At 34.9% G+C, this 24920-nt stretch overlaps 1 protein-coding gene across 2 annotated transcripts in view; it reads right to left on the bottom strand.

Moving 5' to 3' along the window:
* The window catches only part of NCKAP1 (NCK associated protein 1), a 110063-nt gene that overhangs the window by 7650 nt on the left and 77493 nt on the right, over nt 1-24920 (bottom strand). For both annotated transcript variants that reach the window (XM_047084286.1, XM_047084287.1), the window contains 6 exons: nt 24331-24549; nt 24005-24135; nt 23629-23726; nt 11183-11276; nt 3415-3497; nt 2913-2993 (listed from right to left, as the gene is read on the bottom strand). In XM_047084286.1, coding sequence (XP_046940242.1) covers nt 2913-2993; nt 3415-3497; nt 11183-11276; nt 23629-23726; nt 24005-24135; nt 24331-24549 — 706 coding nt within the window. The remainder of the gene's footprint in view (nt 1-2912; nt 2994-3414; nt 3498-11182; nt 11277-23628; nt 23727-24004; nt 24136-24330; nt 24550-24920) is intronic.

Here is a 24920-nt window from a genome sequence, read left to right as displayed (position 1 = left end):
TGAACAGATATTTTTCCAAAGAAGATACACAAACAGCCAATAAGTAGATGAAAAGATGTTCAACATCCATCATTTCAGGAAAATGTTTAGCAAAACAAGGAGACACCATTTCATACACACTAGCATGGTTATAATTAAGAAGACAGACAGCAACAAGTATTGACAAGGGTATAGAGAAAGTGAAACTTTCATACACTGCTGCTGAGAATGAAAAATGGCACAACCATTTTGAAAACAATTTGGCAGTTTCTCAAAAGGTTAAACATAGAGTTTCCATATGACCTAGCAATTCAATTCCTGGCATATACTTAAGAGAAAGGGAAGCATATGTCCACACAAAAACCTGTATATGGATAGTCACAGAAGTATTATTTATAATAGCCAAAAAGTGAAAAGAACATAAATGACCATCAACTGATGAAAGGATAAATAAAATGTTGTATATCCATATAATGGAATATTATTCAGCAATTAGAAATGAAGTATTGATACACGCTACATCAATAAACCTTGAAAGCATTATGCTAAGTAAAAGCCAGTACCAAAAGACTACATATTGTATGATTTATATGAAGTGTCAAGAATAGGCAAACTTACAGAAACAGAAGGTAGATTAGTGGTTGCCTAAGGCTGGGACTAGGAACAATTAGGGAATTACTGCTAATGGGCATAAGGTTTCTTTCTGGAATGCTCTAAATTGGCTGTGGTGATAGTTACACAACTCTGTGACTATAAATAAAGCTATTAAAAATATGTATCAGTCGGTTAAGCATCCGACTTCGGCTCAGGTCATGATCTCGCAGTTTGTGAGTTTGAGCCCTGAGTCGGGCTCTGTGCTGACAGCTCGGAGCCTGGAGCCTGCTCCGGATTCTGTGTCTCCTTCTCTCTTTGCCACTCCCCCACTTGTGCTCTGTCTCTATCAAAAATAAATAAATGTAAAAAAAAATGTTTTTTAAATATGTATCTGGAGGACTGGTGGTTGCCAGAAGGGAGGGGGACTGGGCAGATGGGTGAAGGGAAGTAAGAGGTACAAACTTTCAGATATAAAATAAGTCACATGAATGAAAAGTACAGCATAGGGAATATAGTCAATAATGTTATAGTAACTTTGTATGGTGACAGATGGTAGCTATACTTATCAAGGCAAGCACTTCATAATGGGTATAAATGTTGAATCATTTCATTGTACATCTGAAACTAATGTATTGTATGACAACTATACTTCAATTAAAAATAGATTAATTTAAAAAAATACATGTTTGGTTTTTTTTTTAAATATGAAGTTCTATTGAAAGTTTGCTAAAAACTAAACATAATTATGTTGGTGCTAAGAGAATTAAATAGTTGCCCAGAATATTAATTAGTATTCTCATAATCCACACACCAGTGTATTCTCAAGGAAGGATTCTTTAATGTTTTAACTTTTTTTTCTACAGTTGTTTCCACTTAACAATTTTGCACTAATCATCATACATGGTTTTCAATTATAAAATCGTAGGACAATCATTGATCTCAAATGTTTATGCAAAGCACTGTGGGAGAAACAAAAATATAGAAAACACGGTCTTCAAAATGTTTACAACTTAGTATAAATTTAAAAGGAAAAACACAATTATAATGCAAGGCAGAACTTATTTATTTATTTTTTTTTTTTTTTTAAATTTTTTTTTTCAACGTTTATTTATTTTTGGGACAGAGAGAGACAGAGCATGAACGGGGGAGGGGCAGAGAGAGAGGGAGACACAGAATCGGAAACAGGCTCCAGGCTCCGAGCCATCAGCCCAGAGCCTGACGCGGGGCTCGAACTCACGGACCGCGAGATCGTGACCTGGCTGAAGTCGGACGCTTAACCGACTGCGCCACCCAGGCGCCCCAAGGCAGAACTTATTTAACTCTACAATGGATAAACAAAAAGTTGTCTGATAATAATAAGAAAAAAGAAATCCTTTATTGCCTGGGGATCAAGGAATGTTTCTTAGAAGATGGCAATTCAATCACGCCTTAAAAGATAAGCAGGATTTCAAAAGGCAGAAACAGAAAAGGGCAAGATTTGCAGGTAGAATAAATGAGAGGATGACACAGACAGATGTGAGCATGCACATTGGGAAGAACTAGTTACCTCACAGGATACATATATGAAGAGAGGGGCAGAGGAAGAAAAGGAAAGGGAAGAGCACAGGACAAGGATGGACAAGCGATGAAAGATAAGCCTCAGAAAGTGAGAGGCTTCAACCTGAGAAGACTTGAGTGTCATAAAAAGACTTTAGCGTAACTTTTTCAGTCACTGCATTTCAAAATATGAAACAGAAAATAATCTTTCCAAGACACATGAAAGTTTAGAAAACATATACATGAGGTCACTTACTGGATGTGTAACTACTGGTTAATTAATGCTGGGAGTAAATAAGTGAGCTGGATTTCATGATCAAAAAATTTTCAAAACACAAATCATAAACTCACATGTGGTTACTAATCTTCTCTTATATGCATAAAAACAGGATATTAAAATTTTATTATACCCTATAATTAACATCCTTTTATAAGACTTTTTAAACATCAATTAAAAAAAACAGATTGAACTTTATTTAAAACAAAACAACTCCTATCTCAATGGCTTGTTTTTCTTATTCTGCTAATAATGACCATGTATAAAAAGCTATAAGCTTAAGGAAAAAAGACCAATACCAACCCACTTTACATTGCTATAGGTGACCAAGGAAGATGAACTTTCAAAATGCCCACACAGCATTTTAGTGCTAAGCTCTCAAAGATGTATTTTCAAAGGCCAGCATGCTAATTAATCACTCTAAAACAGAAACTTTACAATTGTTTTGAGTTTATTAAATTTTATTTCATATGTAACTCATATTTCATTTTAGAAAATGTTAAAATCCAAATAGAAGTTTTATTACCTTCATATCAGTTTCTCTTGGAATGTGATCCTTGAAATCTTCAATTGAACTTACAAGAAAAGGAATGTGGTAAGATAAGACCTAGGCAGGACAACAAATAAAAATGTAGACTTATTTTTAAATGGCAAATCCTAAATTTATTAAATATTACCATTCAATTATTTCTAGTTTTCATAAAAATTATTTTACTTTTTCTATTTTCACATGATTTTCTAAAGTACTAAGACACGGAGAAATGAAATATGTTTGATGCCAAGCTGAGTAAAGCCAAAGTGGAAAATGCTTCAATGAAGAGTGAAGTTGAAAATGTAGTAAAGTATCTAGGCAAACTATACCTCCCACCCCCAATTTCAATACCAAAATAAAAAATAAATTTAATAACCCTAATTTCTACATATTTGATTACATATAACTATGAAAACTGGAATTTTAAGTAACTTTTAATTTCTGGGAAATTAACAGGGATTATTTGACTGGATATGTACTTATAATGGTTTCTTACATCTCTAAGTGCTTCTTGTGCCAATGATCGGAAGGACAAAATTACACCAATTATTGTCATCCTCTTCAAGACACTGTCAACAGCTAAATTGGAAGAAAGGAGAGGAGAAGAACAGGAATTAGAGTCTTTCTTAACTTTGGAGAAAACTTTTAGTTATAAAATTCCCATGATAAAAGGCACAATAGCAGTTTGATTAGAATAAGTGATTAAAGAGGCAAAGGTACTGAAAGCTGATATTAAAACTAAGGAAATTATAGTTTACTTCATATGGAGTACACACTATTCTTCAAAATGATTTAGAGGGGCGCCTGGGTGGCGCAGTCGGTTAAACGTCCGACTTCAGCCAGGTCACGATCTCACGGTCCGTGAGTTCGAGCCCCGCGTCGGGCTCTGGGCTGATGGCTCAGAGCCTGGAGCCTGTTTCCAATTCTGTGTCTCCCTCTCTCTGCCCCTTCCCCGTTCATGCTCTGTCTCTCTCTGTCCCAAAAATAAATAAACGTTGAAAAAAAAAAAAAATAAAATAAAATAAAATGATTTAGATAGTTCACCAGAATCTTGAAATAATCACATAAGCAGCCACCCAGATAATCCTCTCAGAAATGGTAGAAGTAGGAGGGTGGAGAGAGAGACTCGGGGAGAAAGAGGAAGTTGTCAGAGTGGACAGGAGTTAAATGCCCAGAGGTCCCAGAACATGGAGATGATAAATTCTTAAATTGTTGAGGTGTGGAGAGTCAAGAAACAAAAAATGACTACTGAGATCACAAGCAGTTTTGGTAAGACCAGGGTGCTAAAGACTATAAACAGATTTGATAATTTACATTTCGTTAGAAAGCATTATTCTGAAAATTATTATTATATATTCAGTATTAAAACTTAACAAACTCAAGGCAATTAGAACTGGAAGGATCAATACTTTCATATTTTAAAAAGCCAACAAACATTTACTGAATTATTCCTGATATATAAGGCATAATACTGTATAATAAGAACACAAATATAAACAGAATAATAATCTAGACATTAAGTAACAGTCTAAACGGACTGCCAAGAAAACTAAGAAAATATGATCCTATTTATGAGATAAAAGATATACAGTTGACCCTTGAACAACACAGGTTTGAACTGTGCAGATCCACTTACATGTGGATTTTTTTCCACAGGTAAATGAAGTACAGTACTATAAATTTATTTTCTCTTACGATTTTAGTAACATTTTTTTCTCTTGCTTACTTTATTGTAAGAATACAGTATATAATACATATACCATATAAAATATGTTAATCAACCGTTTATCAGTCTTCTGGTCAACAGTAGGCTATTCGTCGTTAAATTTGGGGGGAGTCAAAATTTCTATGCAGATTTCTGACTACGGGGGTGGGGGTCAATGCCCTTAAACCCCATGTTGTTCAGAGTCAACAGTATATAATATATATATGTATATATATACATACATATATATATACACACACACATATATATACACATATATTTGATAACATATTTCTAGAAAAACATATAGAAAACTGTTAACTATAGTTGCCTTTGAGGAGTAGGATTGCAGAGAACTGTTTTGACTTTCTACGTCCTGTGTGGATTGTTTAAAACTTGACCATAGCATCTTTATTAAAACATACTAACAGCCATAACAGAAGCCAAAACGTGATGAGAATTAAAACAGTAGTGTTAATAAAATGAGGTGAGGCACAAATATGTTATACAATCCACATGAGCAGGAACTAGTCTAATCAATCAGTATTTTTAATCTTTCTCTAACACTCAGTGGAGTGAAACTCAGACTAGAAGATGTTTAATGACACGGTTATTCAAGAAAGAAGACTAGGAAATTGTTACGAGCCAGAAAAGGAGAGAAGAAAAAGGGCGAAAGGAACTATTTAAGAAAATATCACCCAAGATGGTCATAAAAGAACATTAAGAAGACAAAAGCATTCCACATCAGCAAACAACAAAAAAAGGGAATCCAGAAAAAGGAAAGGCAGAGAGTGTATCAGAAAATAAGTAGTGTGGTATAATCATATATTTTCCAAGTGATGATACCCAGAACTTAATCAAATAATTTTGCCAAAACTATATCCCACAACCTCCCCTTGAACAATAATGACACATTAAAAGTTCTGAGGGGCGCCTGAGTGGCTCAGTTGGTTAAGCATCCAACTTTGGCTCAGTCATGATCTCGCTGTTCGTGTGTTCAAGCCCTGCACCAGGCTCTGTGCTGAAAGCTCAGAGTCTGGAGCCTGCTTCGGATCTGTGTCTCCCTCTCTCTGCCCCTCCCCCTCACACTCTATCTCTCTCTCCCTCTCTCAAAAATAAACATTAAAAAAATTTTTTTTTCAAGTTCTGAGAAACTTCATGGTAAGAAATGTGTTTAACTTATTGTTAATGAATTATTTGCCATACCTTTTTAACCACTGGCACTTCCTCTTAGCCTCCATAATTTATTAATATCTTGCTATGCTTTGAATGTTTAAGTCTCCACAAAATTCATATATTAAAATCTTAAGCCCAAAAAGCTGATGGTATTAGGAGGTGTGGCCTTTTGAAGGTACTCAAGCCATGAGGGTGGAACTCTCAATAATTTGATTACTGCCTTCAGTAAGAGAGGCTTCAGAGAGAACCTTATCCCTTTCAGTTATGTGAAAATACAATGACAAGTCTGTGACGCTTAAGAGGGGCCTCACCCAACCATGCCAGCAGCATGAATTTGGACTTCCAGACTCCAGAACCGTAAGAAACAAATTTCTGTTGCATACAAACTACCCAATCTTTGATATTTTATTGTAGCGGCCCAAACAGGCTAAGGCATATCCCAAGACTAAGAGCAGAGGCTATGTGGATCTCAGGCCAGGCAAGAAAAAGCAGTGGGGAAAATAACGTTTCTAGAAAGAATGTCTGGATAGGAGGCTGATCCAAATAATGGCTTTCTAATGCCATGCTAAGGAGTTTGAGACTATGCTCCAGCAAGGAAAGGTTAGTAGTTCAGGTTTGTTTGTTTGTTTTTTAATATAAAGAGTGACAGGAAAAGAAACCTTTAGAAATATGACTCTAAATGTGGAAGATGGGTTAGAAAGGGAAGACTGGATTCATTAGGAAGCCACAACTGTAGTTCACAAAATAATGACAGAGCCTTAAATGGGAACCATGAGAATAAAAGGAATAGATTCAGGCATCACATTTAAGAGGTGGAGTCTGAAGGAGTTAAAAGTTCAAATCTATGGCAGGTAACATAAAATAGTTAAGTAGAATGGGGAAAGAATAATGAGAGGAAGGAACTGGAGAAAAAAAATTCTAAAGGGGGCAACTGCTTATTAGCTCCAGCCAATCACTGCCATGTGGGGAAATATGTCCTAGAATTCAGGAAGGAAGCCAGAAGTTTGGATATTTATGCAAAAAGCTTTCATTTTTAAAATAATGATCAAAGAGACTGTGTTTTGTTTTGTTTTGTTTTTTAATTTAATGCAGGATAGAGCCAAGCAAATTCTATCCTTGGGCCAAACATGACCCACCAATTTGCAGACTCTAATCTGGAAGATACAGCTACTGGATGTGGAATGTGATGACAAGAAGAGTCAGAGAGCATACCCAAATTTCCCTGTGAGAATCACTGGCTGAATGGCATGGGAGGTAATAAAATGGCAATAAAAGTGTATCAGGCTTTCTCCCCACCCACTTATACCTCCCATGAGGGGAATATCCTTCCTATTCCAGAGATGTTGCCAAGTACCTGTGGGTCATATAGCTGTAGATATCTAACCGTGTTTCTCAAACTTCAGTGCGAATCAGAATCACTTGTTGGGTCCCAGCAAATTGATTTAGTAGGTCTGGGGTGGAACGCCAACAATTTACATTCTTAACAAACTCCAGTCCATGGACCACACCCTTGTCAAACTAGCACTTGGTATTAAATGCCTGGAGCTCCAGACAGAGAATCAAGGCTAGAGATGAATATTTAAAGAAACACTGATACATAAGACTGGATACATTTTCCCAATAGGAGTGTAAAATGCTGGCTTGCAAAAGGTAAGAGACAAAAGTATTGGCAAATGAAGAAAATGAAGTTTCAATAAAAAGGAGAGCAAAAGAGGTAATACTACAGAGAAATCAAGTAGAATAAGAAAAAGGACCAGATTTTGAAAATGGATAGTCACTAATGACCTGTTCCAGAAAGGTTTCAGGAAATTAACCACATTATGATGTACAAGAGTAAATAGAAAATTTGGAAGACAAAAGAGCAAATTCAAGCTAGTAAAATTTAGCAACGTGAAGAATGGTAGGGATGAATAAGAGGCAAGCTTAACAAAAAACAATAACAAGTGTTATTTTACAAGCAGTATCTGACTTCCAGGGGGTAGGAGGTTTTTCTGGGATCAGGGAAACTGCTTGCAATAAGTGTAGCAAAGTCAGAGTATGACAGCACAGAGGAGAATGCAATTAAAATCACTAAACTTTATAGTCCAGAATGGATAAGGAAGTAAAACCAGGAAGTGGCTGATTAGAAAATAGAGAGAGGTCAAAGTTTCAATAAGCCAGGACAAAAAATTTAATAGGGGCAAAGGAGTGAGGAGTGGGAAAGCCATAAGATTTTTGGCTTTTCAGGTGATAAAAACATTCAAAGTACTGCTAAAGTAAAGGTCTTTGGAGGCAACTTGTAGGTTTGCAGATGGTGGCAAAGTCAGGGCAAAATTAGGAAATAAAGATTTATAATAAGAAAGTCAATAAAGTTATTAACCTAGCCCCATGAGACACACTGTGAGAAAACAGAGAGACATTATTAAATTTGCTCAAGTCACATAGCTAGAAAGTCCTAAAACTGAAGATTAATTCCAGATTACCTCCCAATTCAAAGCTACTTTTAATAAATTATACTGCTTTTTAAAGGTATTAAAAGAATGTGGTTGTCAGCTATGAAAGTCAAACTGCTACAAAAGTACATCAACTTCTGGATGTAGGGTAAAGGAAGCACAAAGATAGGGATCTAAGACAAAAGAATTTTGGAAAATAGTTCAACTGAAAGAAGAGCTTTCTCTACTCCACTAAATAAGCCATTCGCAAGCAGATCTTTTCTTTTTTCAAATCCCCAAAAAGATTTAATAAATTCTATTTAAAGGCAAATTTGACATACATGGGTCATTAAGACTCAGCAATTTAGATTTTGGCCAATTCTGTTAAGTCATGAATCACCACTACCACATACAAAAATTCAAGTAAATAAAATCTACATAAAGGATTATGAATTTTACTTTGAAAATCTGCAAACTGTTTGGAGTTTTGACAAATTTCATTTTGTTTCGATTCTACAAACAAGAGAGTTAAAGTTAACAGTAAACAGGCACTGAACATTGGAGTGGATTAAATGCTTCTAACCAGATGATATTGTCAAAACATTATTTACTAGTAAAAAGTTAAGTAGTTAGGCTGGTTGGGCGATCTACTATTAAAAAACGGGAGAAACACACAATAAATAATTAAGAATAAAGAAAACAAGACTAGAAAATGTAAGTACATAGTAAAACAATGAACAAAAAAGATCAGGTAGAGATTTAAAAATAATTTCCTACTAAATATTTATTCACACTCTACCTCCCTCTAATACTACCAACTCAGTACTTTCATTTTTAGCTTTTTAATTTCATTTTTTAAGTACCATACAGTAAACCTGACCTTCTTTCCTTCTTTTGGTATATAGCTCTAGGAAAAAAAATTTAATGTATAGATTTGTGTAACCACCTCGCCACTGTGGTAACAGTTTCATCACCCCAAAAAACTTCCTTGTTTGCTTTTCCCAGTTCTGGCAACAACTGACCTGCTCTACAAGGCAACATATCATATAGTTTAATTTTATATTAATTTTTATTAAATAAGCTTGCATTTTTTTAAGCATTTTTGAAGACAGCCTAATAAAGTAATTCTCTAAATCATTTTACACTTTTATAAAGTTTTATATAGCTGCCTAACATTCAAAAGAAGATTATCATGGGGTGCCTGGGTAGCTCAGTTGGTTAAGTGTCCGACTTTGGCTCAGATCGTGATCTCACAGTGTGCTGAGGCTGAGCCCTGCATCAGGCTCTGTGCTAATAATAAGCTCAGAGCCTGGAGCCTGCTTTGGATTCTGTCTGTCTGTCTGTCTCTCTCTCTCTCTCTGCCCCTACCCCACTCACACTCTGTCTCTCTCTCAAAAATAAAAATTAAAAAATTAAATAAAATAAATTAAATTAAATTAATAAATAAAATTAAAGAAGATTATTGGGGCACCTGGGTGACTCAATCAGTTGACCATCGGAATTCAGCTCTGAACCCTGTGTTGGCCTCTTATGCTGACAGCTCAGAGCCTGGAGCCTGCTTTGGATTCTGTGTGTCTCTCTCTCTGCCCCTCCCCTGCTTGTCCGTGCTCTCTCTCTCTCAAAAACAAACATTTTTTAAAAATTTAAAAAGTAAATAAAATTATCAAAGGAGAAGTATTATGTAAAATACATGCATGGCTTTAATTTTCCTCAGGACAATTTTTTATTTGGGAGAATAAACTCTGGTTTTCTCAAATACAAAGAATATTTTATTTGGTATTTGATTAATTTTCTACTGTTGGAATGGCCTTTATTTTTTCAAGCTTATTTATTTATTTTGAGAGAAAGCGAGCAAGCAGGGAGGGGCAGAGAGAGAGGGAGGGAAAGACAGAGAATCCCAAGCAGGCTCTGCACTGTTAGCACAGAGCCGGATACAGGGTTCAAAGTCACAAACCATGAGATTATGACCTGAGCTGAGAACAAGAGTTGAACATTTAATTGACAGAGCCAACCCAGGCACCCCGGAAAGGCTTTTAAATGAATCATAAAGTATGACTTTAGAATAATTTTTAATTATAAGTTCAAGTACAAAGCAAATGAAAATAAATTCAAGTGGATCTAAAAGTTACCTGTCTAAATATACTTTAATATATATTTAAGATTCACTGTTGTTTCACAACATACGTCCCACAAAAAATCAATGTCAAAAAAAAAAAAAAAAATCAATGTCAAGAAGACATTAAAAACAATTTTTTTTTCAGTTGTAGGGCTCAGGTTTTCATGCAATGAATACTAGTTAGCAATAAAAAGAAACAGATTACTGATTCACTTAACATAGCTGGGTAAATCTCAAAAACATATTGAATGAAAAAAGGCAGACACAACAGTATATGCAGTGTGATTCCATTTATATGGAGTTCTAGAACAGGCAAATTTAATCTATAGTGATAGAAATCAGATTAGTTTTTGTCTGGGTTTGGGGATGGTGAGAAACTGACTACAAAGGGAGAGGGAACTTTCTGAGGTGATGGAAGTGCTCTGTGTCTTGACTGTGGTAAAGGTTACTTGGATGTATACATTTGTCAAAATCCATCAAACTGCTCATTTACATGCACAGATTTCATTGTATGTAAACTACACCACAATAAAGTTGATTTTTAGAAAGTTAACTCAAAAGTTAATTCTCCTTTAGTCTAAATTAACATAGCCTTACTTTGTATTAAATGAGTTTATAACTAATCGATAATACTCGCTAAATATTTGATCATGGGACTAAGAGTATGGTAAAAAAAAACACAAAAAAAAAAAACCAAAAAACCAACTTGACATACATAAGTCATGTACTTAAAATATCCTCTGACTGCAAGAATTTTCTGGTTCTCTTCATAAGCTAAGGAGTGCTTATATTTATGTTTGAATAAAGGCTTAATTCAAGGTCTTAATACTTACAGAAAGTATCATGAGTTACTCACATGATAATCTTTTAAAGAGTGCAGCCATCTGATCTGGTTTGTCAAAGCTGGTCCTCATTTGTGTTAGCACATCAACATTCTCTACCACAAGTTTCTAAAACAAACAAAAAAAAAAGTAAGAAAGATTCTAGCTTAGGCATAGACCTCCTTGCATTAATGAGACAAGAGCATGTTTGAAATCACAATCCAGCAAGTAGAAATACAATTCATGAAATCCAGATGCTCTATGCTATATACTTTTGTTGTTGGTTTAAAAAAAGAATCTTAAAATTATTTATATAGGATTAATGTTTTTATTCCGTTTGAAATTCAAGAAGGGAGGATGGTTCAAGAAAAAGCAATAAAGATAAACAGGAGGATAAAGGATTATCTAATGCTTAGGCACAGAACAGCATCAATAATAAAAAACAGACACTGAAGTGTATATAGAGAGCAATAAATTCCAACTAAAAAAAAAACCCAAAAAACAAAAAACTTGCTAAAGTTAAAGGCAGCCAAGGACAGCCTACAGTTCACCACTAGATGTATACAATCAGAGGGAGAGTAATTTCTGGGGTATGTACCACTTCATGGGGATTATTAATTGACCAAGGTTTCCCACACAAATTATAAAATGGAAGTGTTAAAACTCTCTACCTTCTTTCAGAGACCACTGAGAAAAAGGAAGAGAAGAGAATGGAGGGATAAAAATAAGGGAAGGGAGTACAGACAGCTATTAAAGAAAGCATAACTCTTTAAAGAAGGTTTGTCTTAAAAGGTGTTTTGGAAAAGTAATTTAGTTTAGAAATTATAATTAAATATAGTCAATTGGATTCTGTAAGAGATAATGGCTTTATGTATGTGGAAAGTCTGGATGTAATATTTAAATATCCAGGGATGAAGCCTGGGCATATTTCAAAGTACATACAAATCCAAGCTTCATCCTTGGATATTTCAATTCAGCAGGCCTGGCTGCAAAGATTTAACAGCAAGCGTATTGTTAAAGTGCCATGAGGGTCTGTCAAAGGCTGATGATAACTGATTCAAGGGGAATATGAAAACCTATACAGAATGTTTATAAAAATCATTTTTCCTATACTAGTATGAATTTTGTTTACATTACTTGATATCACAGGCATACCTAGGAGATATTGCAGATTTGGTTCCGGACCACTATAATTAAGCAAATACCACAATGAAGCACGTCAAATAACTTTTTGGCGTCCCAGTGGATACAAAAAGTTATGTTGACACTACACTGTAGTCTATAAAGTGTGCAACAGCATTATATCTAAAAAAACAATGTCCATACTTTAATTAAAAAATACTTTATTCTTAGGATGGCTCAGTTGGTTGAGCATCGAACTTCGGCTCAGGTCATGATCTCACGGTTTGTGGGTTTAAGCCCTATGTCAGGCTCTGGCTGATAGCTCAGAGCCTGGAGACTGCTTCAGATTCTGTGTCTCCCTCTCTCTCTTCCCCTCCCCCACTCACACACTGTCTCTTAAAAATAAACATTAAAAAATATTTTATTACTAAAAGTGCTAACCATCATCTGAGCCTTCAGTGAGTTGTAATCACAAGTCATTTTAACAAATATAGTAATAATGAAAAAGCTTGAAATATTGGGAGAATTACCAAAATGTGATACAAACATGAGCAAATGCTGTTGGAAAAATGATGCCAATATATTTGACACAAGGTTGGCCACAAACCTACAACTTGTAAAATTGCAGTATCTGCAAAGTGCAATAAAACGAGGTATTCCTGTACTTCAGATTATTTCTCTTTATGTTCCCACCTGTAGTCATATTTGTTTGCTAAACTCAACTTCTACAATCTCTGATGAAAATGCCTACTCTTTCTGGGGCTAATCCAATACTGTTCCATGCTCAAACTTGGTTCAATCAATACACACTCAAAGTATATGCTCAACCCTAAAAGTCTTCCTGCACTCTGAACATAATACCACATATCACTGAATCATACACCACTGAATTTTAAGTGCACCATTATCTTATGGGCCATTACGGAAAAAAAAAAAAAAAAAAAAAAAAACAACCTTCACTAATTCAATTGACACAGTGTTTCTAATATACAACTTTAAGACATCTATAATTTCAGAAATACTAATATGGAATAACTGTGTTTTAGAATCAATAAATTACGGTATATGGTTTTTTAAGTTTATTTAGAGAGAAAGAGTGCAAGCGCATGGGGGGCAGGGGAGAAAGGCAGAAAGAGGAGAGACAGTAGCATATGTTTAATAGTAAAGACACTGTAATCACTTTTAAGCTCCTGTACCCGGCAATTTACAAATAACCCCATTTACCTATCCACATGAGAGGTGACATTCTAATTTCAACTGAAGAAGCTAAGGTTTGGAGAAATTAAATAATCTGTCCAAAGTTAGAGAGATACTAAACAGTGGATTATGCAATCTAAATTCAGGTATGTCTGATTTAAAAATCCATGATCTCAATCTCTAAAGAAACGGTTCCCAATTTTTTATATGTATCAGAACAATCTAGAGGACTTATTAATTAAAATATACATTGCTGGGTCTTAGTCCCACAACAGATTTTGACTGGCTCAGTTGGAGGAGAGTGCGACTCTTGATCTTAGGGTTGAGGTTCAAGCCCCATGTTGGGTATGGAGCTTACATAAATAAAACTTAAAAAAAAAACAACTGTGCATTGTTAACAAGTTCCAAGGTAATGCTGCTGCTGCTACAAGGACCATACTTTAAGAACCATTACCCCAAAGTGGTTTGCACATTATTCCCCTGCCCCCAAAAAAAAAAATTTAATGATGTCTCTACTTAAAAAGTTTATACATTTTTAAATGTTTTTCTTTTCTCCCTCAATTGCATCCTGAAAGAGAGCTCTCTACACACTTAAAGCCATTGATTAATATCATTGGCAAATGGGCTGCAAGCTGGAAGTAACATCAGTGAATACAAATCAAATGAAACATATCAAGAGTACTAAAAATAAACTCGGTTTTCAGTTAATAAGAAAGTGTTAAATTCTTGGCACAATATATATTTAAATTTCCTACTTCATTTGAAAAAAAAAAAAAAAGTCTTCCATGAAGAACTGGAGGAACTGATCTATAAAATGCCAAAAACGATTCTTTTGGCAGGATTAGAAGGAGATATTGACTCAATGGGCACACCACCAAATGAAACACTCCAAGAATTTTAATAGGAAAGAAGACTGGCTGTTTTCTTCTTCAGAGAGCAATGAACATATTTTACCACGAATATGCATGCACAGTGCTGACTATGTCTGACACACAATTTATTCACGACCATTAAATATAAAGCAGCTCTCCTTTTTTTCACTGACAAATTTACTCTTTGAAATAAAAGGGTCCTCAAGACATAGTATAGAAGGCAAGTTGATGCATGCTTTTTAGGACCCAAGCAGGGCTCAGAAGTTGTAGGCAGTGACATAGAAAGACTTAAACCTAAACAAGAGGGTTATTACATGTCTGTATAGGGGACTGTTGCACATCCAACCTCTCACCATCTTAAGAAGTGATGCCAACAAGGACAACTCTAAATTCAGGAGCAAAAGTTGGTGGTGGGGGTGGAGGGTGTAGCAGGAGAGAAAATGACCTGAGACAGCCAACTAGAGTACTGAATCTCCTATTCCACACTCCAATGATCTCCAACAGACTTCCACTCTCCAGCTAGAGGTTACGGTTTTTGAAAAACAGTTTGTAAGAATTACTTGAAACTTTTCTCCAAAGAATATTTGTTATCTTCTGCCAAGTACTTTGGGGCACAACTCATCCAGGACCATCTTAATCCATATTTAAGACTATATATTCCTTGAACAAAGAGAGTAACACCAAAAGGGCTGGAGAACCTGGGAGGGGCAGATCATATCCAGTTCACAACTGCCCTTGGTAGGCTAATTTAGACCATCTTTTCTCCAAAAGACAACTTAAAAAGTTGGAGAGCTATATAAAGAAAGAGTCTTCTTTCAAAGAAGCTAAAAAGATAAGTAAGCTACAATCAAGGAGAAAGTGGGAACTCAGAGACATAAGCCTAGCATTGGAAGGCTTATATAATAACCCTTTGAGGTATCTGTATAAAGAGAGTGGAGGGGAATTTAAGCAGATTTCCCACTCTCCATTGCAGGTAGGCTTTGGGTTTTATTACAGACCCCCTTGCTCCACAAGACCACAAAAACTGTGTCTTAATCTTACAAATGTTGCTTCTTGATTAGCAAATGTCTTCAGGTCAAAAGTGGCTTCCAGTGCTAGGCTTGTCTCTGACTTCCCACTTTCTCCTCGATTTTAACCTACCTACCTTTTTTTTTAGCTTCTTTGAAAGAAGAATCTTTCTTTATATAGCTCTCTAACTTTTTAAGTTGTCTTTTGGAGGAAAAAAAATGGTCTAAATAACCTAGCCTACCAATACTTGAAGCGAAACACTAAATGTTATTTCTTCTTGTAATTTCATAAATTAGGTCATTCTAAGGGCAGTAACTTTATAGGACACTAAAAAATGCAAAACAATTATAATCACCACTGGCAGACTGACTACTTTTGGAGATTGATCTCAATGTGAGAGAATGATATACAACACACTGAACTTGTCTATATGAAACATCATTATATTATGATCGTAAGATTTCTTATGTAATAAAATACAAGAATACACATGGAAGTATGCCTCAGTACACAGAGGCCAGAAATAAAGTCATAAATAACACCTTCTCTAGTTCTTAATAATACACAAGTAGCTGAAATCCGATAAATTTGGACTATGTAAATTTGTTAAAAGGGATCTCTTAGAAAATCATTGTAAAGTACTGTGCAATTCCAGAAAACTGAATCATTAGGACTAGCTTTGTTGTTGTTGTTGTTGTTTTTATTTATTTATTTTTTTTGAGAGACAGAGACAGAGCACAAGTGGGGTAGGGGCAGAGAGAGAATTGAGACACGGAATCCAAAGCAGGCTCCAGGCTCTGAGCTGTCAGCACAGAGGCTGATGCAGGGCTCAAACTCACAAACTGTGAGATCATGACCTGAACTGAAGTCGGACGCTTAACCGACTGAGCCACCCAGGTGCCCCAGAACTAGCTTTGTTTTGAAGAAATTTCAATGGTAAAGGCACAATGCTAGAAATGTAAACCTTTCATACTTATGGTTGACCATCTGAAGAAGTCTTTTGAAAAATAGTTAATCAAATCAGGATTTAAACTTGAGAAGTAAAAAGATAAAAATACGAAGTCCCTAAATACCAAAACATAATCTTGTGATTGTTAAAAAGTCTTCCTACAAATACAACCTCCTATCATTAATAAAATATACAAGTTTTTATGAAGATAAATAAAAAGTCAGGCCAAGTAAGAGAACTCACATAGAAGATTTCTAAAATGCTAAAATCAAGGAAAGACTATATGCCTACAAATTGGACAACCTGGAAGAAATGGATAAATGCCTAAAAACATATAAACTACCAAAACTGAAACAGGAAAAAATAGAAAACCTGAAAAGAAACTGCACCAACAATAAAAAAAAAAAAAAAAAAAAAAACTCCCACAAAATAAAGTCCAGGGACAGATGGCTTCACAGGCAAATTCTACCAAACATTTAAGGAAGAGTTAATACCTATTCTTCTCAAACTATTCCAAAAAACAGACAAGGAAGGAAAACTTCCAAATGCATTCTGTAAGGCCAGCACTCTGATACCAAAACCAGATAAAGATTCCACTAAAAAAGAAAACTACAGGCTAACATCCCTAATGAAAATGGACATAAAAATTCTCAATAAAATACTAGCAAACCGAATCCAACAATACATTAAAAGAATCATTCACCATGATCACGTGGGATTTACTCCTGGGTTACAAGGGTGGTTCAATATTCATAAATGAATGTGATACACCACATTAATAAAAGAAAGGATAAGAACTATATGATCCTTTCAATAGATGCAGAAAAAGCATTTGACAAAGTACCACATCCACCACTCATAACAAAAACCCTCAGTAAAGTAGGGATAGAGGGAATATACTTCAACACAATAAAGACCATATACAAAAACCCCACAGCTAATGTCATCCTCAATGGGGAAAAACTGAGAGCTTTTCCTCTGCGGTCAGGTGCAAGATAAGAATGTCTACTCCCACTACTGTTAATTAACATAGTACTGTAGGTCTGAGCCATAACAATCAGACAACAAAAAGGAATAAAAGGCATGCAAATGAGCAAGGAAGAAGTAACACCTTTACTATTTGCAGACAATATGATACTCTATATAGAAAACCCAAAAGACTGCACAGAAGAAGTGCTAGAACCGATAACACAAATTCAGTAAACTGACAGGATACAAAATCAAAGTACAGAAATCTGTTGCATTTCTATACACCAATAATGAAGCAACAGAAAGAGGAATTAATGAATCAATGGCATTTACAATTGCACCAAAAACAGTAAGATACCTAGGAATAAACCTAACCAAAGAGGTGAAAGAGCTGTACTCTGAAAACTATAAAACACTGATGAAAGAAACTGAAGACACAAAGAAACAGAAAGACATTCCATGCTCATGAACAAATAAAATGTCTATACTACCCAAAGCAATCTACACATTTAACACAATCCCTATCAAAATATACCAGCATTTCAGAGCTAGAACAAACAATCCTAAAATTTGTATGGAACCACAAAAGACCCCGAATAGCCAAAGCAACCTTGAAAAAGAAAAGCAAAGCTAAGGCATCACAATTCCAGACTTCAAGTTATATCATAGAGCTGTGGCCAAAACAGTATGGTATTGGCACAAAAATAGACACAAAGATCAAAGAAAAAGAATAGAAAACCCAGAAATGAACCCACAACTATATGGTCGATTAATCTTAAAACAGTAGGAAAGAATATCCAATGGGAAAAAGACAGTCTCTTCAACAAATGGTGTTGGGAAAATTGGATAGCAACACACAAACGAAACTGGACTAATTTCTTACACCATACCCTAAATTCAAAATAGACTACAGGGGCGCCTGGGTGGCTCAGTTGGTTGAGCGTCCGACTTCGGCCCAGGTCACGATCTCACAGTTTGTGGGTTCAAGCCCCACATTAGGCTCTGTGCTGATGGCTCAGAGCCTGGAGCCCAGAGCCTGCTTCGGATTCTGGGTCTCCCTCACTCTCTGCCCCTCCCCCGCTCGCTCGCTCGCGCTCTCTCTCTCTCTCCTTCAAAAATAAACGTTAAAAAAATGCATTAAAGACATAAATATTAGACATGAAACCATTAAAATCCTACAGAAGAACACAGACAATAACCTCTTTGTCATCGGCTGTAGCAATTGTTTTCTAGATATGCCTCCTGAGGCAAGGGAAACAAAAGCAAACATAAATTACTGGGACTACATCAAAAGAAAAAGCTTCCGCACCACAAAAGAAACAATCAACAAAATTAAACAGCAACCTACCGAATGAGAGAAGATATCTGCAAATGACACATCCTATAAAGAGTTAGTATCTAAAATATATAGAACTTACAAAACTCAACACCCAAAAAACAAATAATCCAATTAAAAATGTGAAGAACAGACATTTTTCCAAAAAACACATACAGATGGGCAACAGACACATGAAAAGATGCTCATCATCACTTATCATCAGGGAAATGCAAACCAAAACTACAATCAGATATCACTGTATACCTGTCCGAATGGCTAAAATCAAAAACACAAGAAACAACAGGTGTTGGTGAGGATGTGAAGAAAAAGGAACCCTGTTGCACTGTTTGTGGGAAGGTAAACTAGTGCAGCCACTGTGTAAAACACTATGGAGGTTCCTCAAAAATAGAAGCTACCTAAAAATAGAAATACCTACAATCTAGCAATCACGCTACTAAGCATTTACCCAAAGAATACAAAAATACTAATTTAAAGGGATACATGCACCCCAAAGCTTACAGCAGCATTTTCTACAATAGTCAAATTATGGAAACAGCCCAAATATCCATCGAATGATGAATGGATACACACACACACACACACACACGGAATATTAGTCAACCATAAAAAAGAATGAAATCTTGCCATATGTAACAATATGGATGGAACTAGAGAGTATTATGTTAAGTGAAATATGTCAGTGAGAGAAAGACAAATACCATATGATTTCACTTATACGTAGAATTTAAGACACAAAACAAATGGGGATGGGGAAAAAAAGAGAGAGACAAAGAAAGAAACAGACTCTTAACTATAGAGAACAAACTGATGGTTATCAGAGGGGAGGTGGGTGGGAGGATAGGGTTAAATGGGTAATGGGCATTAATGAGTGCACTTGTGATGAGCACAGGGTGTTGTATGTTAAGTGTTGAATCACTAAATTGTATACCTGAACTAGTATTACACTGTATGTTAACTGGAATTTAAATAAAAACTTAAAATCACAAAAATAAAATGTTAAAATCAAAAGTTTTAGAAATACAATGGTTAGTATCCTAAACCATCTTTGTTTTGGAGCGTATAGTATTTAATGAGAAACCCAATTTAAATAAAAACTTAAAATCACAAAAATAAAATGTTAAAATCAAAAGTTTTAGAAATACAATGGTTAGTATCCTAAACCATCTTTGTTTTGGAGCGTATAGTATTTAATGAGAAACCCAAGCTAATTCACACTCATGCTTCTCAATTATTATGAACCTTAGTTCTTACACAAAAAGTTTCTTTTGTCTAGGTTTGTGACTTAAGCTGAATATTGTCAAATATTTAAATGAGAAGTCAGCCAAGAAACAACACTCTTGAGTCAGAAAATTCAACAGCATTAAAAAAGAAATCAACACTATTTACACTCTCATCAAAACTTTAAATTTTAATAATATTCAAAAAAAGAAATAGTCACCCAGAATACAACAGAAATGTTAAAACATAAGCTCCTCTCATTTCTTTTTTAAGAATACAGGATGTACTTGACAATATTAATACCTAAGGACAGAGCTGAGAGAGTTATGTTCATAAATAAAGTATTAGTAAAAGATTATGACAAAATCTGCACTCAAAAAAGATCTGGGGGCACCTGGGTGGCTGAGTCGGATAAGCCTCTGACTCTTGGTCTCGGCTCAGGTCATGATATTATGGTTCGTGACATCAATCCCCTCATAGGGGCTCTGTGCTGACAGTACACGGAGGCTCTCCATCTTTCTGCTCCTCCCCTGCTTGCACACATGTTCTCTCTCTCAAAATAAATAAACATTTTAAAAAAAGATATAGAAATAATAGTATCTAACAAGATAAATTTTTAAAAGACAAACAATAAAGCAACACTTAAGTCTAAAGAAAAAAATACAAAATCAAGGATGTGCAGAGCCGTGGTTCAAGGTCAACATGTGAAAAAAAGAAAATTTATGATTGTAAGTTAACATGAAAATATTATGTTATAGGTACCAAATGTGTCAAAGCAATCTTAAATTGTACTAGTAAGTGTAGTGTCCACAATGGATAAGTGTACCTTTACTAATCAGATCTCTAGCTGAAGTTTATTCTCAGTTCAAGGCACTATTTTCTAAGAATGACACAAACAATTAAGATAGAATTTGTATAAAAGACAGAGAGATTAAACATGAATATATTTCACATGGAGAAGAGAAAGGCAATACACTACTAAAGTTTTTAAATATGTGAAGGGTGATCTTGTTAAACGCAATCTCTGCCTCTTGACATTAGAATGAAGACCAATCAGGGGTGCCTGAGTGGCTCAGTTGGTGGACTGTCCCACTCTTGATTTTGGCTCAGGTCATGATCTTATGGTTCATGGGTTTGAGCCCCGTGTCAGGCTCTGTGCTGACAGCATAGAACCTGCTTGGGATTCATATTCATTCTCTCTCTCTCTCTCTTTCCCTCCCTCCCTCCCTCTCTGCCTCTCCCCTGCTCTTTTCCTCTCTCAAAAATAAATAAGCATAAAAAAAAAAAAAAGAATGAAGACACATCAAAAAATCACTACTCAGATATTTACTCAACATAACTAGAGATATGCAGTAACTGAAGAGACTGCCTCATTTTCAAAAACACCAGATCATCCTCCTAGAGAAATGTAGTGTACCTTCCTGCATTAGATAAGTGTGGGTTAGAGGACTGCTTAGATCGCTTTCATTTCTAAAAACAGCATAGCACAGGACTAGTATAAGGTCTAGGGCTAGACTGACTATGTAGGTTCAAAGTTCAAAGTTTAGTTTCACCATTTTCAAGCATGTGAGCCCAGAGAAGGTACTTAGTAGTTCTTGATCTTACTTTTTTAATTTGTAAAATAGGGGTAATACCACCAGTTTTATGTAAGGAGCTTAGAAAAGTCCTGGAACAAAGCAAAGGGTCAAAAAAGCTACCTATTTTTATTTTTGCATCCAACAGACACTTAGCAAGTACCTTCTATGTGTGGACACTGATTTAGCAAAGTTTTAAGAGGGTTTATAACTAAGTTTTTATTCTTGTGACAGTGACATAAATACATGACATGAAAGGTCACAATAAGATACACAAAAAGGTGAATAAAAAGAATAAAAAGTGATGCTTGCTGTTTTTAAAAGTGTGGTCAAGAAAGGATATTCTGATAAGGCAACATTTGAAAAACACACGAATATTATGAGAAGACAATACTTCAGTGAAAAGTATTTTGAGGTAACAACAAGCAGGCCAACCAGGCTGGAAGAGTTAAGGAGGTAAGAAAAGCAAAAGGCCAGATCCTATAGGGGCCTTCCAGTACTGTTAAGGACATCAAATCCCCTTGAACTCTCATAAATACAGATGCAGAGACCTAAATAAGCCAATCTGTACCACTACATGACAATATTCTATCCATCACATTAAATAGCAAAGAAGCACCCAAAATACTTAGTAATTCCAGAAGTACCTATTATTTAGTCTGAAATAAAAAATAGCTGGCAAAAGTGAAATTTTCTTGAATTCAAGGAAAAGAATATCTTGCCATAATTCTTCTATTATCTCATACTGAAAAGAATACAAGAAAGTGAACTGAAGATGAGAAATCTGTTACCTAAAAAATAACAGAATAGAAAAGAGATCATGTATTTACAGGGGAACAAATCTAATAAACAAGAACGATATTACTTGTGAAGAACTAAAACTGTCATTGCAAGGTTTAGCATTTAAAACTATATAAAGTATACAGTGTGTGTATTTAAAACCCACATATAAAAGTTGACTTTTATAAAAGAATTGCAGAATGTTCTTAGAGGATAATGAACATGAAAAATACCAAGTAATAATTACTCAGTGCTTATTGTGGATGAAGAACTATGCTCAGTACCTAAGCATTTGATGTGTATCATATAACTCTTTCAAAGTAAAAGCTTAGTGAGTTTAAACTTTGCCCAAAGTCAAAGCTCATAAGTGAGAGGACTGAAATTCAGGTCTTAAAAGCTTGAGTTCTTAACCACTGGGTAATACCACGTCTCCTTTTAGTCACAGACTCTTACATATTTTATTCATTCAGCAAAATATTTTTTACCTTGCAGGAACTGGCTTATCCTATATAACTGCTAAGTTTTCAGTAAATTGGATTACCACATTTAGACTTCAGTGCTCTATGTAAATGCAAGCTACTTATCAATGCTACCTACCATATTCTTAAATTAAAAATGCAAGGCGCAAGTAATCACCAAAAAATTTCACAGAGGGCACAATTTAAAATATGCCTCTTGTATTCTGTTAAGTTATAAAGTTTTGGTGGTTCAAATTCAAATTCTTTCAAAAACTAGATAGTTATTATATACAGACTTATTCAATATAAATCACCTTAGAGCTGGGATATTTCTAAAAGACTTTAAAAAAGTCATTTAAAAGGCTGTTGCTTCAGCCCTTTTACATCTTAACAAAATGTTAAGCATTCTAAAGAAATTTTTTATCTACCTTAAAGGGTGTAAGATAATTTAAAAGATTACTTAGTAATAAAAAAACAATGAGCCCAGGGGCACCTGGCTGGCGCAGTTGGCAGAGCATGCAAATCTTGATCTCAGAGTCTGTTGAATTCCAGCCCCACACGTGGCATAGAGATTACTTTAAAAAAAACCAACAACAACCCAGTGAGCCTAATAATGTTTGCAACATAAACTGTGGGAAATAATACATTCAAACTACAAATTTAAACAAATGACTTTGGCTGGAATTTTGAACAGTCCTTCAAAGAAAAGCATTATGGTACTATAGAATCAAGACCTGACCAAACATCAAGAAATCTGACTTTCAATCTCCTTTAGCAAGTCATTTCACCTCTCTAGGCTTTCAGTTTTTTCATCCATAAAAGAGAGAGTATTAAATGACAATGCAATTGAAAGGCCATTGTAGCTCTATAATTTCATTTACATGAGAATTTTCATGTTGGGTTAAGGTAATTAACAAAATAGACTTGTTCATATTCTTGAAATGTTTTTTCAGGAATCAATGTTTCAAAGCTAAAACTGATAAAGACTGTATTACCTTAAGTTCAGCAACTTGTGATGAGATATGCCACATAAGGCTCTCACTTAGGAACTTCATACCGTATGGGCCTAGTAGTTCTGATAACGACCTCATTTCTGAAAGGAAATGTAATTAATTTTACACTCTGATAGAGCAAATACTTTAAGAAAATGAATATTAACATTTTGAAATGTTCCATCATAGAAGCAAATTATTAATGCAAAAATCTCTAGTCTCTAGAATAAAAAGGAACACAAATGCAAAGGTAAGTCTAAGATATAATGTATGATTATGCATTGAATGAACGTAACTGAATGAAAATAGTTGTAACAATGAAAAGCCAAAAGAATCAAGGTTTCTTCACTCCATTAAACATGTCATAGGTTTTATTCACCTGATATGTCAGAATATTCCTCTGCATTGAATGTTAATTCATTTTCTGTAGGTAAGTTCACAAATGCTTTCATTGCAGGGAAATAAGCTATATGACCATTGCTGACTTGTCTTAACAAAGTTTCCAAATACCTAGGAAGAAAAAGTAAATTTATAACCGGGAGAAATTAATTCAAAGTTTATGGTATTATTCAAATTATGGTATACATTCCTGCATTAAGATGACTGATGACACAAATGAGCACTTACTGATAAAAAATAACTTTCCTAAGCATTTCACCACAAAGAAACTTTGTATCAATCCAAATTTCTAAATGTGCTCCTTACCAATTTGTGTATAGACTTGTAATGGTTGGTTCTCCATGACTGTCTAAATGTTGTGTTTGCTGAAGAAGAACATTATTAAACACTCTTGTAATATCAATTTGCACATAGTTTTCTATCGACTGTAGTACAGTCATGTATGCTCTTACACTTGTTAGAAGCTCTGATGGTTTTGCAATTTCCTGTGTGGCTTGATTATACATAGTCATTCCAACAATTGACCTAGGTAAGGGAGGGAATAAGAAATGAACTTTTCCATTTATGTACATAGGCCATTCAACCTACTGATCTCTAATATTAAGTATGCAATAAAATTAATTTTAACATACTAATTGTTACAAAGTAATGAAATTATTATCTCCCCAAGAAACCATCTTAAAAAAGAATGAACACCCAAAAGCTACAATAAGGTAGAATTAGCATTTTAAAAATTCTAAGGACATCAATAATAACAATGAATTAAGGATAAAGAGGGTCTTAAAAAATTCCTTTAATAGGACTCACTGTCTCTAGCAAGCACACTGGACTATTTAATCCATAGCTCAAACTCATCTGGCACAGTTATGTGCTAGTATTTTCTTAGGCTTTATATC

This window comes from Lynx rufus, unplaced genomic scaffold (genome assembly GCF_022079265.1).
Source record: "Lynx rufus isolate CCGP_SWC_20201006 ecotype Redwood Valley unplaced genomic scaffold, mLynRuf1.p SCAF_2, whole genome shotgun sequence".
Classification (NCBI taxonomy): Eukaryota; Metazoa; Chordata; class Mammalia; order Carnivora; family Felidae; genus Lynx; species Lynx rufus.
This window is presented reverse-complemented; position numbering and strand designations above follow the sequence as displayed.